Source organism: Myiozetetes cayanensis, unplaced genomic scaffold, assembly GCF_022539395.1.
Source record: "Myiozetetes cayanensis isolate MyiCay16 unplaced genomic scaffold, myiCay2020 scf3, whole genome shotgun sequence".
Lineage (NCBI taxonomy): Eukaryota > Metazoa > Chordata > Aves > Passeriformes > Tyrannidae > Myiozetetes > Myiozetetes cayanensis.
The window spans coordinates 26,916,005-26,931,478 of record NW_026087521.1 but is presented as its reverse complement, the minus strand read 5'-3'; the positions used below and the strand labels follow the sequence as shown (position 1 = coordinate 26,931,478).

At 34.9% G+C, this 15,474-nt stretch overlaps 1 protein-coding gene across 4 annotated transcripts in view; it reads right to left on the bottom strand.

Annotated features, from left to right (window-relative positions):
• DOCK4 (dedicator of cytokinesis 4) overlaps positions 1-15,474 on the bottom strand; it is a 241,377-nt gene that overhangs the window by 61,162 nt on the left and 164,741 nt on the right. For all 4 annotated transcript variants that reach the window (XM_050324050.1, XM_050324052.1, XM_050324051.1 and 1 more), the window contains exons 24-26: positions 9,009-9,136; positions 6,914-7,048; positions 2,866-2,964 (exon numbers count right to left, since the gene is read on the bottom strand). In XM_050324050.1, the coding sequence (XP_050180007.1) occupies positions 2,866-2,964; positions 6,914-7,048; positions 9,009-9,136 (362 nt within the window). The remainder of the gene's footprint in view (positions 1-2,865; positions 2,965-6,913; positions 7,049-9,008; positions 9,137-15,474) is intronic.

Genomic DNA, 15,474 nt, shown 5'->3' with positions numbered 1-15,474 from the left:
TTTGTCATAAATTATATTTGAGCTTTTTCACAGCAGCAAATATCTGCCTACAAGGGTGCCTCTGTTCTATAAGTTGCTGTAAAATATATTTACTAGAAGACAGTATTTTGTGATAAGCATAAAGAACATATCTTAAAAATAACATTGAAAGATAAAAGGAAGCATTTAAAATTACTGCCTTGTTAAATCCAGTGTTTCAAAAAGTGAGTGAAGTATAGTCCCTGGTTGTACCACTCAGCAATGAAACCCCTGTCAGTTCTTTTTTACTTCATTTGCGTGTTTTCAAACATAAAATGTTTTTTCTCTCTTCTGCTTTATGCAGAAGAAACCTCTCTTAAAGAACTAACAAAAACAGTCACCACGTCAATTACTTAAGGTAAATATATTTACAAAAAAGGGAATATTTCCATAAACAGCCACTTGTTTAACACATCACTCAGATGCATGTCATTTAAAAATGTGTACATGTCATTCCTTCAAAGTCTCCATTTTGCTATTCTGTGTTTAACAAGCTGGAAACAGCCTTTAGTAATTTTGGCATAGGCTGTTTGAAAGAAAAAATTAAGAAATGCAAATATAATTTCATAGGACGAATTAAAGCTTTATTCCTTTTTTGCAAGTACTTTCATGAGTGAATTTTTGTTTGGAGAAGCGCTTTGGTGGGGACATTTTTATTAATTATATCACAAATGCTGTGCAAACATACTTTCATGCAAGTACTTGACATAATTGCCTTTAGAATTAGTTTGGAAGAAAGATTAAATGTCTGGTGATATCAGTGCCTAATCATTCAGTATAGATGGTTAATTATAATCAGAGGCAGTCACGGCAAAAAAGCAGAGCAGATAGCAATTCAAAGGCCTGGGTTACATACAGACCTTGTATCAGATCTGTAACTTGTAATGTGGCTTCAGGAAGATCCAACTCACTTTCATGTCTTTGAATGGGGGTAAAATGAGGAGTTAAAACTATAGAAACCTCAAGGAGTTACCACTGAAGTTTAAATCCTGACTAGCCACAATATCTATCTGAAGCTATTACTTCAGACTCTAAAAAAAGTTCTTATCACTGATATTTATGCCTTCTGAATTTTCGTTTAGCTATACTGATGTCATTTCCTAAGGCACACATCTTAAGCAGAACAAAATACAAGGAAGTTCTACACTTGGCAATTAAAGCAGAAAAATAAAGAGGCAAGATGGAGACATATAAAATCACCTTATGATTAACAGCAGTGTCAGCCTCACACACTAGCTCTCATCTTTCTGTCTTGCTCTCAGTGATAATTGATATTTTCAAGTGAGAGGAAAAAACAATATATTATTTAAGATTCAGGGGAGAAGGCATGCTGCATTAATGATGATCAGGCTGCTGCCACTGAATCACTGGTGGAGCTGATGTTGATTCAATGAGATATGAATGGAAATAACAAACTGTGTGGACTTGAGTTCTTAAGACCTCTATTTTGATAGCTGATGGCACTGGCAACAGCTGCTTTCCATATGTCTCTGCATAATAGTAGGGTATGTGCGTGGGGGAATTTAAATGTGTCAAATCAAATACCATTCAAGCATTAATTCTAGAGATTTTTCACATTCTAGAAGGAAAAAAAGTCTGAATAAACTCAACATTGTATTTTACAGATACATCAAACAAAAATGAAGCTTGAAACCTCTGGGAATACCCACTCAGGACTCAAACAAAAGAGAAATTTTTTTTCACTAAAAAATGCCTAGGTTCCACAATATATACTAAAAATTGTATAAAGATAGCAACTATGTTAGGTGAAAACAGATGCTGTAATACTAGTATAAAAATCATCTACCCTATACAACTTCTAGGTAGTGCTCTTGATTCATGGTAACCTCTTAGCAGCATTTTCTATCTTTCAAGCTCAATATGACCATCTCACTCAAAGTAAAGGCACTCACAAGTGGTATGCTCTCTTCACAACAATGATAAATACCTATGAGAAATTTAAGGAAATCTAAAATTGCACCATGACGAGACTCCTCTTTTCAGGGCAGTACTTAAGTTTACCAAATGGCAATTTAACATCTAAAATACACTATGACATCTAAAATACACTAGGACATAATTACTGGCTGAATAATGTGCATAAATGAGTACTCAAGATTTTTTGTGTGGATCAAGTATGGTACTATATAAGCTTTTCAGGGTCCAACATAGTGGAAGTCTTAGTGTCTATCTTTTGGTAGGAAATCTTAACTTTTTTTTTTTTTAATCCACCCCCTCCTCCAAAAAGGAATCAAAAAAGCTGTATCTCTACAAACCCAGTAAATCAATGAACAAAACTGGTAGAAGCTGCCTTGAAAGAGCTCTGCAGCAACTCTTTCATAATTGAACTAGGCAGACAGATGTTGTAAGCCTGACACATCCTCCTGTCAATGGACTTGCTGCACAGCTAAGAAAATTGGAGAGTTAGTTGAATGTGCATTTCTCAAGCTGCATGTTTGCTATTGCTATATATAATTTAATGAATGAAAAACATAAGCAAATATAATAAAACAAAAAAAAACCCACACAGCTGCCTGAAAGAATCAACCTTAGATTGACACCATCTTTAAAACAGACTTGGAGGCTAAGTTCATGGCTTGAAAGCAATTACAGTCCTTCAATCCATATTCTCTCTGCTGTCATTGTAGAAGTAACAGAATCCTTGCCCCACTGTAAGAGTGGACTCAAGTACGCATGAAAATGTGTGCAATAATTAGCTACTCTGAAAAACAGATTCTATTTAAATACTGAATTGGTTCATCAAAGCACAAGGATATCTTAAAGGCAGATACATCAGAAGGAGGTCAAAGAGACCTAAACAAGTGGAAACACTATTCTGTTACTCACCCTCAGATCTTCCTTTGTATTGAAGCTATCAAGAAGCTGTTGATAATGTCTATCAGTCATTTGTCGCAAGAGTGACAACAAACAAGAGACAAATTCCCCCTGTTCAGATAAATCAAGAGTAGAAATACTATAATATTTTCTGCACTTGAGCTTAAACTGTTACATTATAAGCACTTCAAAATAATTAACAAATGCAAGGGAAATTAATCTACAATTAGGCTTCAACTCCACATATTGTGAAAATACATTAATTCATCTATGCACTTCCTTCCCATGTAAAGAAATATTTTTCCCTAAATGCAGTTTACTTGCTGAGCACAATCTATTTTAAGTAGTTCCAGCAGGGCTAAACCAGTAAAAATTTTAATTTGTGATTTGTTTCCCTTGTATCTGTTTTCAAACAAGTTACTTAGATTGCTAAAATTACAATCTCTTTAGTCAACTCAGTTTTGAAACAAATATAAACAAATATTTTGCAACAATTCTGGGAAGAATGTTATTGTTTTCCTTTAGGGAAGAAATTAATACAGTTAGCTAGGAAGTTTTCAAAACATTTTGTCATCTCAAAAAACCAAGATTTGTCAAAAAGAAAACTCATTTGTAGGGCTGAACAAACTGAAAATATTTTGGTTGGAAGTTTCCTTGGGCCTACAGAAGAATTTCTAACTAAAAGAGCAGAAAATTGCACTGGGTATCTCCAGTGAGCATTCAAATGACCAGGACATTACAGGAAGGAACAGGTTCTCCTGATCTTCCTTTCCTTTCTGTTTATTCACTTTCAAATTGGGAAGAAACACTGAATAGTGTCAATCTCGTCTGACTGCAGAGTGGATGAGGGCATGAAAGAGTGGAAAGTCTGGTTTGCATCCCAGTGCTTATAAAGAACAATTCTGAAATCTTACAAGCTTGCTAAAAAACAGGAAATACATTTCTGGCTTGGATCTACCAGGAATGGAGAATGAGACTGGCAGAGCATGTTTTCACAGGAGTGGCTGTTCTGTATTTAACACTGGAAGGCCTAATTAATTTGTGATTATAGCTGGTACACTCAGTGGTGTACAAGGTGATGTCTTTCACTGGCAACATGGTAATAAAATAATAACTGTCTTGCCAATAATAAGATTCTACACTGAAGTAAGTAATGATTAGAAATTAATTACCTACCAGTGAGACCACTGTGCTTTACAGTGAACATAGCATTCATAGAAACATATAATCATAATCTCAAAACAAGGCTTCAAAATCTCTTCATCCTCATGCTCTGTGCATAAACATAAAGGTTACAGCTACTGTCTTGTAAATCTCTGTATACCTGATTGCTGACTTGAGTGACAAAATTTGAGTGTGAACCTTTGGAATCTTCCTTTCCTGTTTAGACATTTTAAGCAACCCTTTCTAGTCACCTTTCTTCTATGTTCCCATATTTATTTCAACTTACAGTAGTACATTAAAAATCACAGTCTATTATAGAGAGCTGTACTATTATAGTTGATAGACAGATTAACGTTAAAAGAGTACTAACATTGTTATCTGACTTCTAAATTTAAGCTTTTAATTTGAATGTAGGTAGCTATTCAGGCTGGTTTTTAAAATAGCAATGAACATTCAGCTTCATTTGTTGAACTTAACATAAAAAACGTATGTTGTAGGATTTCTGGCAATGTTAGCCACAGACTAACTTTTGAACCATGCAAAAGCAAACTTCACACATAAAACAACCTTGATAAAAACCATTTAGGTGTCAAATGTCAAGCCAAGTAGTATACTAAAATCACTTAAGTAGAATCCTTAAGTAATTTTTTGTGTCTTATTTAAAGAGTACAATTATTAAAAGTCATGGAGCTCACAATTAAATTGCAATTCATCTAGTTTTGAGGGACTGAACTTCCAGGATGTGAAATATAAAGGTTCACTTTAATTGCACTGCTTTCTGCCAACTCTTTATATACAAATGCATTTTTTCTTAAGGAAATCCAAAGGTCTCAATCACTGACAAACTAAAGCAGAAGTTTCACTTTCACCATTTCACTAAATTCCATGTTTGTCAGTGCAACATCTGTAACACTGACACCCTGAAGCCATGTCTTCTTTGTGCTCAGTTTAAAGCATCACATTCATCTTGCAGGTTACCATTTAACAAGACTGCTCACTGCCAATTAAATGATACCCAGGTACCAAAACTACTTGAGATGAAAGAAACAGTGCACGAAGCCTGATGATGCTTGATTTTATACTGTTTATTTGTGAAGAACAACAGTGATACCTGGGCCCAGAAGATCACACTGAGATGAGTTTGGGACTACTTCCACAAGGAAGACTATGCCTAATTTGAAACTATGACAGAAGTTTATCAAGTCTGCTGCCATGATACATCTCAAAAAGAATATTTTGTGATACATGCAGTTTGAAATAATGGTAACATACTGGAACAGATTCTACTTCTGTACTCTCACTGAGTGCTTTATCATACTTGCTCTACAAATAGTTCCAAGAATCTGCCTCCATGTGTTGCCAGAAGCCCATACTGCATGATGTTTCTACATGAATGTATACTATTGCCTTATGCTGTGTTGTGAGTCACTTCCACATTAAGTATTCTTTTAGAGCCTGTGGTGACAATGACATGACTTTTCTAATACGTTAAAGAAAATTTTGCAACTTGAAAGCACTTTCCGAGTCTAATTTTTTGATGGTATAACAGAATTAAGCTGTTGTGGTGTTTAATGAAAACTTAATCTACAAGCAAGTGGATATCTCATAAAAAAACAATAAGCTCAAAGCTTTGCTACACTACTGTGTCTAATACTACACCCCTTTCTTCAGCTTAGATTTTCTTTTGGTGGCCTGATATGCCACACAGCATACATTTGTAATTTTGGAATTTAAAGAAAAAAACAACAAAGTCTTAGATGCATAGTGTTGCTGGATCACAGTGATTAAAGCTTGGTGTTATTACTGAGCTTGGTCAGCTCCATAAAACACTCCATATACAGTTCGTTCTCTGTAGGACAAAGTAAAAAAGAAAACAAACAAAAAAACCATCAACAATACATTTCTTCCACAGTTATTAAATGCTTTTGAAATATTTGATCTCAGAGGAAATTCTAGTTTAAACAGCAACCATCTCTTCCTTAACAAAAACTGTTACAATGTAAATATTGGAAAATTAATTAGTCAAGTGTATAATAAGATGGCAAATCACTCAACTTAGTATGTTCTCTGCACAAAATGCTACTCCTTCACTTCATATTGGGGTCACATCCCTGGCTATATCAGAACCAATTTGCCCTTGAAAAGTAAAGTGAAAACTTTGCTGCAAACAAAGCAAAATAACATTTTACTTTCTTTGATCAATGCTCATCACAGGCTTCTCTGTAAATGCCTGCATTTCAACCTTCTAATATGCATGAGTTGTTATAGCAGGTTCCCAAAAACATAATTTGCTGATCTTCTAAATCTATCCTCTATGCTCTACTTCTCGTGATAGAAGCAAAGCTCAAATGCTTAGCCAAGGGAACAACAAAATGCCTTCCAATTAATAAATCTGGATTTGTAGAAGTTCGCATCATAGATTCAGCAGACATTTTAGAGCTTTTCCATCATGAAAAAATGTATGCATTTTAGGAAGTAAAATGTTATGGATTGATAATCTTCCATTTTCAGGAATTCAAACTTAAAAGAGAGTTTCAGAAAGCTATTACATTTGCCAACAAAAGAAACATACTGAAATAATTACTAACTTGAAAGAGTCTCAAAAGAAATTTTATCTTTTGAGCTTGTTGTTATTTTTTGTTGTTGTTGTTGTTGTTTTTGGGTTTTTTGTGTTTTTTTTGGTCACAATTTATCAATAAATTTAATTTTTAAAAAAATCGTTATTTCCACTAAAAATGAGTAAAACACTCATTTTTCACTCAGGAAAGGTTTTCGTTGTTCTCATTGTCTGTTTTATACACAAAATCTTAACACTGTGAATACAAAGACAATAACATCACAAATCTAGTAGTCCTACCAGTGACAACTGTGAGCTATTTAATTTTAAGAAACTTACAGTCACATCTTGAAACTGGAGACGCAGAGCAGAGCCTGAGGGTTGTGGTCGGCTGGTGATCTCTAGTATGGTCCTTAATAGAATATCTAGCAGACTGTTTACAATCACATCAATTTCTTCCAGGACTGACTTTTCCTTAAATAATAAATAAAACATTTAAGATTTAAAGTAGAAAGATGACCACAGACATACTTCCTTTTGATGTAGTTTTATTAAGAATCCTACATTCAAGAAACAAGGACTACTTTCTATTTCAGCTATTGTTTAATTTTATAGAGTTTTTCCTAACAGTTTTCAATTAATTACATTGTACTTAAATATGGAGGACAGTTATGGGGATAACTTTGAATATGTAAGCATTCATCAAATTAGCATGTCTCTTTTTGTAACTGATGTTTAGAAGAAAGCAGTAAATAATATACAAGAACTTTTCGGGCAAGATTTTTATAGGTAACACCCATATATTTTCTGGGGAAATTGCCAAGAAAGGCTTAAATTCTAAAAAGCAGAATTCTGTTTTCACACTTTGAAACTACCACCAGAAACAAGCAGATGGTACTCAACCTTCAAGACCTGCTTCATCAGCAAGGACCAGCAACATTGCTTCCCATCAACTGAGTAGCACAAACAAATTAGTCATTTATGTAAGCCTACAACACAACATCAATACAAAGAAACCAAAGTGTTCACTGCAAAAGAGACCTCAGTTACAAGCATAAAAATACTTGATAAAGTCAAGTATTACTTCTCCTTTTTAATTCAGATGGACATGTTTTCCCTGTTTCAACATTGTTTTCTGTCTCCACTGCAACAGACAGAAATTGGAGCGATTTTATCCACAATTTAAGATGACACTTCTTCACAGAAACAAACACTTCATAATCAAATGCACAAAATCAAACTAAAACTTAGCTAACAAACAAACAGTTCAACTTCGCTGACACTGATGTGTAGGAGTGATTTAGATTTTTGGGGGGTGTTGTTTGGTTTTGGTTTTTTGTTTGTTTGTATGAAGCATATGATACATTAGGAACTGTATGAACTGCAAGGATCCACGCACAAACTACTATTAGAATGGCAAACAGTCTTAATTTTCAAACCTGCCTTACTGCAAATTCACTTGTTCCCTCAAACGTCTAAATTATCTTGACTACCATCTGAACTGATCCACAAAAATCATGTCAAATTCACCAAAGACTACTAAAATTATTAGCTGCATATTTTGAACATTAGAGAGTTTTATGTAGATATCCACTTGTTAATGTCTACATCTCTGGCTTAGTGACTCCAAATGGAAGATCTGCAGCGATTAGGACCAGACATGTAAGCCTTTCTCTCAATCCAAAACCACAGCTCTGCTTTAGCATCTATCACTTTATCTTGTGATGAGGTTTTATACTAACCAAGGAGAAGCTGCAATAAAAACATTATTACAGTGTCAAAGGTGCAAGACACACCTATATCAAATCACTGATGGAGCAACTTTAATTGGATGGAGAAACATAAAACAGTTCTTATTAATGCATATAAGGTAATGTACGCTGGCCTTGATATGCATGTACTGCACTAACTACAGGCAATGTTTGGTTTTAATTGTCTTATATCCTGCTGCCTGCCAGAACCTATCATCATCTTCACATTCACAATACACCTGGCTAAGCTAGCTCTCATATGCAGCTTTCATAGATTAATTTGCAAACACAAACATCAGAAATTGGCCACAAAGTTTATCAACTAACAACCAAGTGCATTTCCCCTTGCAATACTCATATCGACCTATTTACCTATATTAAACCTGTGTACCCTAAGACTAAATAGCTCACAATAGAAAATGCCCCTAAAAGAAAGTGGACATTTCTTTCCTTCTAGCGCAGTACTCAAAAAGAGTCAAAACTTGGCAAAACACTACATACCACAATTAAAATACTCTTGCATGGGAAAAAAAGAGCAATGAGAAATCAAAATGACAGATTTATGCAGATTTATTACAGAGACAACTCTTTAAAATGCTCTGGGGTAAGGTCCAGTCTGTGTCATTAAAAGTCATTGAGCCATAAAAAGAAGTTCAAATGGATGTGATATGGTGTTTACTCACTGAGCTGTTCTTCTTGATGAGGCAAAATATGTTGCTAAGGATACGGGCACACATTATAAGGTCCTTCTGCTCTTGTAAATGCATGTGGAGATGATGCAAAACTACCGGAAGAAGAATGCATCGAGAATCTGGAAAAAATTAAATATTTTATGAGTAGGACCCTCTCATATAATCACTAAATTTAACACAGACATAAAATGTGCCTTCAGTCCAAAACAGTATTTCAGATGAGCAGGAGCTTTTGCTTGCTTTAACCAATATTTTTTATAAGCAGAAGATTTTACTTCAAAATCATAATAACCTAAAGGAAATGTCTGAAGAATAAACAATATGCTGAAAGTCATGGATGGAGAGAAACACCACTGTGTGGAATATACTATATATAACAGAAATATTTTAGCTTTTATTGAACTGTCATGCAAAAAAAAGCAGCACAGTAACACTTGTATTCAAAACAATGTGAAATTATGCTCTAGTATTCCTGCCAAGTGACAGGACCCATTTACAAGCCCAGGTCACAACAGACTTCATCTGGAAATTCTGTTATTCTACAGATGAGTTCTGTTTTACAGACAAGATCTTCACTTTTCCAGATTCCTCACTCCTACTGAGTAGGAGCAATTTAGACTACATAATGGTGACTACATAAAATGATTTGCTTTTCCACTATCTCATTTTTTAAACACAGCTCTTTGGTGCTATTTTCAGTCTTGAATTCTCTGAAAATTAAGCAAGAAAGTAATTAACATGCTATGTTTTCCTGCTTCTTTTTCTTACAATTAAAGACAATATTAAATGGGAAGAACCCTAATACCTACACTTGTGATAACACTTTAAACACCTATTTACAACTTGATAAATGGAAAGGGTGTTACCTGTTTTAATTTTGTTGTTATTTTTAGATCTTTTACATAACTGAGAATTTATATTCTCATAGAAATGTACTTGAATAATTTCCTCTATTGAAATTTTAATGATGATTATATACTTCATTATATAAATATATTTATCTACAGAGTTTCTTTGTTCATTAATGCAATTATATCCTTAGAACTGAGTTATCTTGCTGGAAAATTACCCCTTCAAAATAATTTTGCCAACCAGGTATTGTTTGTAGATTACTCTTTCTATAAACACTTTCCCTCCCTCATCTATTTCCCCTAATTTTTAACATGAAGAAGAAAAAGATAATTTATTCTGAGGTTTTGTTTAATGCTTCTTTTCCTCATTGAAATAAAGCACTAATCTTGTTATGCTCTATTATTGTCTTGTTTTCATTGTCTAGTCATCCGTATAATACAAGACAGGGAAATGGCCAGCGTGCTGACCTGTGGTTAGGAAATGCCACCTTTTGATCCCCACTCCTAAATCTGCTTATTGATTCCTGCTGGATGAAAAAACAGACCTAATGCCTTCAGCTGAAGCAATAAAGCAGGACTCTCCATTCCTATCAAAAAGACTTAAACCTCCAGATTACAGGGGATGGCTCCTTTCCCCTGCTTTCTGTTAAGCCTTACGTATTGAATTCTCGACTATCTGTAATCCATCATCGAGAGACAAGATGAAGGGTTCACTGCATAAATCAGCCTGTATTTCTATGGTTGGGGTACTTTCCTAGCAGGCAGGCAATAGGAAGCTGAATCCAGACTTACAGAGCACTAAACCTGGTCTTCCATTCCCAGGAAAATGCTAAATCACTACTGAACTCCACAGCTATCACAGAGCAGTTATAGCAGCTCTTTCACACCTTACTGGTATGAGTATTATTGTTTGGACCATAAGTCTTCTGAGGACAGCAGGTCCTCTCTTGCAGCTACAGCTCAAATCCCTCAGCCCAGAAGGTGAGAAGAAACTAAGAGCAGCCCTGTGCCAAGGTGTTCTTTCTTGGTTAACTCTAGGTAGCTTCCTGATGAGCCCACACAGCATTTGGTGCCTTACCTGAGGTGCCCAGTACTCTGTGCACTGCTCACATGTAAGTGCAGCATCATGAACTCCGTTTTGAACACCAGAGAATCTACGTGTAGCAACACTTGCCTTGTAAATAGCCAGCTCTTACACATGATATGGCCTGAAGCATCTCAGATAAAACTGAGCATCCTCATTCAACTGTTTCAAGTATCTCATTTTTGCAAAAGCTTCATAAAATGATCAGAAACCTTGCCTTACCATGACAAATGGATTAGCAAAAGTATCTTACAGTGACTTGCAACTATATAGAGGAGACGACAGTGCCAGTTTTTGAAATGGCCACCACATATAACAGTTTTAGATTTATTCCTTAAAAGCCCAGAATCTAAATACTACTCTGTCTTTATCTTTTTAGGTGGAGAGATGTAGTTGTATTTCAGAAGAGGAGATCTGGTTCATTCACCTCTGAGGCAAACCAAGGACTAGGTGAGAAAGTTTGGAGAACACAGTGTACAACATTTGTCTCAGGTTACTCTTTTTCTTACTAATTGTCAGCTGCAATGTCAGCCACTGGATATAGAAAAATTAATGAGCTCAAGGAATGTTACAATAATAAGAACTCCTAGTCATCAGTCACTGTCCTAATTTTTCTTCTGTGCAGGAAGTTAAATTAGCTGACTGTTTAAAATGCTAATACTTGCCCTTTACAAATATTATACAGAAAGAAAAGGAAAAAAAAATCACAACACAGAGCTTTTCAAGTACATGCTTGGCATAATTAGAAAGAGGATAATCTTAGACTCTGGGCAATCCTTGAGACTTTCCTGTGCAATATTAATATTTAGTATTTAACACAGTACAACTTTACCCCTTGCTTTCCAGATAGTGGTAAAACATCTGAAGAGACATACATCACTTTCTTTAGTCTACTGTATTTTAAAGATTACTTTCAGAAAGATGATATTCACTTCAACTACTGTATCTGAACTGATGGTCAAAACTTTAGCCTGCTTGGAAAAAAAATTAGTATAATTGAACATTTCAAACAAACACCATTCTTCTTGTACAGTAAGAAACAAGGAAGTTGTCTTGGTTTTGATAGTTTTACTTGAACCTATTCAATTTATGCCACCTTGTTTGGATAAAAGGATGGTAGGAGAAGAAACTACTTAATCCAAAAAACCAGTTGTCACTGCAATTCCAAAACCAAACATATATGCCTGTTCTGTGACTCTATGGACACGTCACTGCTCTCAGAACAGTGAGTTTCAAAACTTGTAAAAAGAACTGTTTTAAGTTGTAAGAAAAAAATTGCCTATAATGCAGAAGGAAAACACAGGCATGGCTCAGAAAGTCCTCCCCAGCCTAAAATTAAGCTACAGATAAGAACCATAATCTGTATTTCTGCTCTCCACTATAAAGGTTCTAATAAAGGCTGAATTTTTGTATGCAACATACATCCCCCCCACAGGTGTGTATAGAAGCAACTCCAAAGAATAGTATATTGCTGTGGAAGACAAATTAAGTAAAACTAATTAATCTGAAAAAGATTGTGGAGTTCTTCAAAACAGTACTATGGATCCATGTGTAAAACCTTTATCTCTTGAAAAAAAATTACCTTTTTTTTTTTTTTTTTCCCAAATCTGTATTCGTAAAGTTTAATGAATTTTAACTAAATTGAATTCAGGACTTGTAACGACAATTTAAATAATTATAGGCATTTTGCATTTTGATAGCAATCAATTAGCTTGCAGTGATTACTGAGACATAAGTCTTTTTAATGATTAGATTTGAGTCTTTTGAAAAAACAATGGAATAAGAGGCAAATCATAATACCTAGCTTCTAGAACTAAGCCTCCTTATGAGTTAATGGTATCTTCTCCAAGCTTGCTAATGATTTTTTTTCATCCCTGTTAGAAATCTAACATACTTTACACAAGGCAGTTCAAAGATATTAAATTATTCTTACTGATTGTGTCAGATATTTGTCTCCAAATGACTACTGAAACTTACAATTTCCTACATGTACATTCTCCTGTAATATACAGGATACAATTCTCAGATGACTTCATACACAAAGACAGAATAAGGGAAGTAGTCAATCTCAGAAAGAAAACAAATAAGTGATTATCACTTTTTCAATCTATTAATTTTGGGATTCAGTGTAATTAAGGAAAATAAAAAATTAATAACTTATATATAGAATATATAAAATAAACTTTATATATGAAATCAAGAATCAAATCAGGATTTTTCCTAGTTTCATAATATACATATGATATAACTATTTGGTGTAAATGGTCATAGAATTAAACCCCTCTTCCACTGGCTTTGAACAGTTTGCATCACTAAAAGGAAGAGTCCTACCCAGCTACTCTTGCAGAGCTCCAAATCCTCATATTTTGGGAAAAACACAAAGTTTCTTTCCATGTAAGAATAATTTCCATTTGATAAAGAGCTGCACCACAGGTTATAACTGGGCTAAGATGTGGGTTTTATCAATATGCAGGTTTCTTTTTTTTTTAGGATTTTACCTACTAATGTAATCTCCCTTCTGGTAATTGATATGTAGTTTCAGTGGTGATTCTAAGAAAACTCACCCTCTTTTGATGACAAAACCTAGATGTTCCTTACTTACACATCTCATGTTTTCATAGTTATTGAATTTGCAAGCTCAAAGTAGAAAACAAAAAAAGGCTGTTGTTCTCCTCCTGTTTAACTATGCCAGTAAGGACATGGTTCAAGATATGTTTCTCTGTTATTGGCCTTAACTCTTCATAGTAAAACAGATTTAACTCTTCCTCAAAGGAAGTTATAATATTTAATGCAAAAAACAAACAAACAAACAAACAAGGGTGCTAGACTACTGATGTATTGGAAATAACAAAGGTCGAAATTCTTCTAGTTACAGACATCAGTTTGGCCATTCTACAAGTATCAATACGGATGAGTCCAAAGACCAAAATACCCAGGAGACAAGAAGAAAGGCCAAGAGGAATAAAATGCCAATCATCTTTATCAGCAGGAAAATTGTAATCTGTTTCTTTTTAGACAGCCAGTAAAGTAAGGCTTTAGCACCCATTAACTTCTCACAAGAGCTAGTCAGATAATGCTGTTGACAGCTTGTAACAACTCTGTAGCTGTTACCTATAGGAAGAGCTGAAGTTTAAAATCTTTGAAAAAGAAAAAGGGTCAAAGCAAGCTATACCAAAACCTCAATACAAATGTCCTATTCACATATGATCAGTAAATACAATGTATAACCTACATCCTCCAGAGAGGCAGGCAGAGACCGGATGCATCAAATATATCTGAAATGGTACTAAACATCTGCTTGTGGGTACCTTAAATCAACCCCTGCATGCCTGATGTTTCTGTTTTCAACAATATATCAAACACATCTCTTAATTTTATTGGAAGAGTAGCTTTAGTGTCAGCTGACTTTTGCAGAAGTGGGAGCTAATGTGTTAGTTGTTCAGGCCCTTCCAGCACGGAGTGTGTAAGACTCACATGCTAAATTACTCTCACTTGTTTTCAAGCAAGCTCCAGATAACACATAATGTTATCTAAGAAGTACCTTCCTCATTTTCAGATGTTTGAATAAATAGTTATTCCCATGTTCCATCTACTTTCAGTGTGTTAGCTAGCACTGCAGCTTGCAGCATTCATCATCTTCATCCAGGAGACAGAAATCAATTATTTTAACAGCACCTAGCCTCAACTCCACATTAGGATGTACAGTTTACTCTACACATTAGCATAGTCTAGTGCAATATTTATTTTCCCAAGAGGATTTTAAAAGGACCTCCTTCTAGGGATTGACTGAGGGAAAATCTACTTATATTTTCCTATTTTAAAGAGATAAAACATTGGCAGCAAAGAGATCAATAATGACTGAAATTATACTGTACAAGTCTTTGTCTGAGTTTTCTATTATGGACATAGGAGCTTATATTACTGCCTGATGTCTTTCACATCAGTTTCCTTGTGGTCTAAGAAATTTATATTTTATCTGTGTATAACCCACACTCCATGTAAATTTTAAGATGTAATTTTCATTGCTTTTATAGCCAAACCAACTTCTTCTTTATAATGACTGTTTAATAAAGAAGATGGATTTGAATAAAAACCTAATTCTTTTACAAAAGGAAAAGACCAAAAAAAAGTTGTAAAAGTAGATTTACAGTTCACAAAATCACAGAATCGGCTAGATTGGAAAAGACCTCTGAGATCATCGAGTCCAACCTGTGACCTAACACCACCTTGTATACTAGATCATGGCACCAAGTGCCACATCCAGAGACTGTGACTCCACCACCTCCCTGGGCAACCCATGCCAATGTCTGATTACTCTCTCTGTAAAAAATTTCTTCCTAATGTCCAACCTAAACCTGCCCTGGAAAGCTTAAGACCATGCCCTCTTGTCCTGTCACTGGTTGCCTGGGAGAAGAGACCAAGCCCCATCTCTCTCCAACCTCCTTTCAGGTAACTGTAGAGAGCGATAAGGTCCTCCCTGAGCCTCCTCTTCTCTGGGCTAAAGAACACCAGCTCCCTCAGC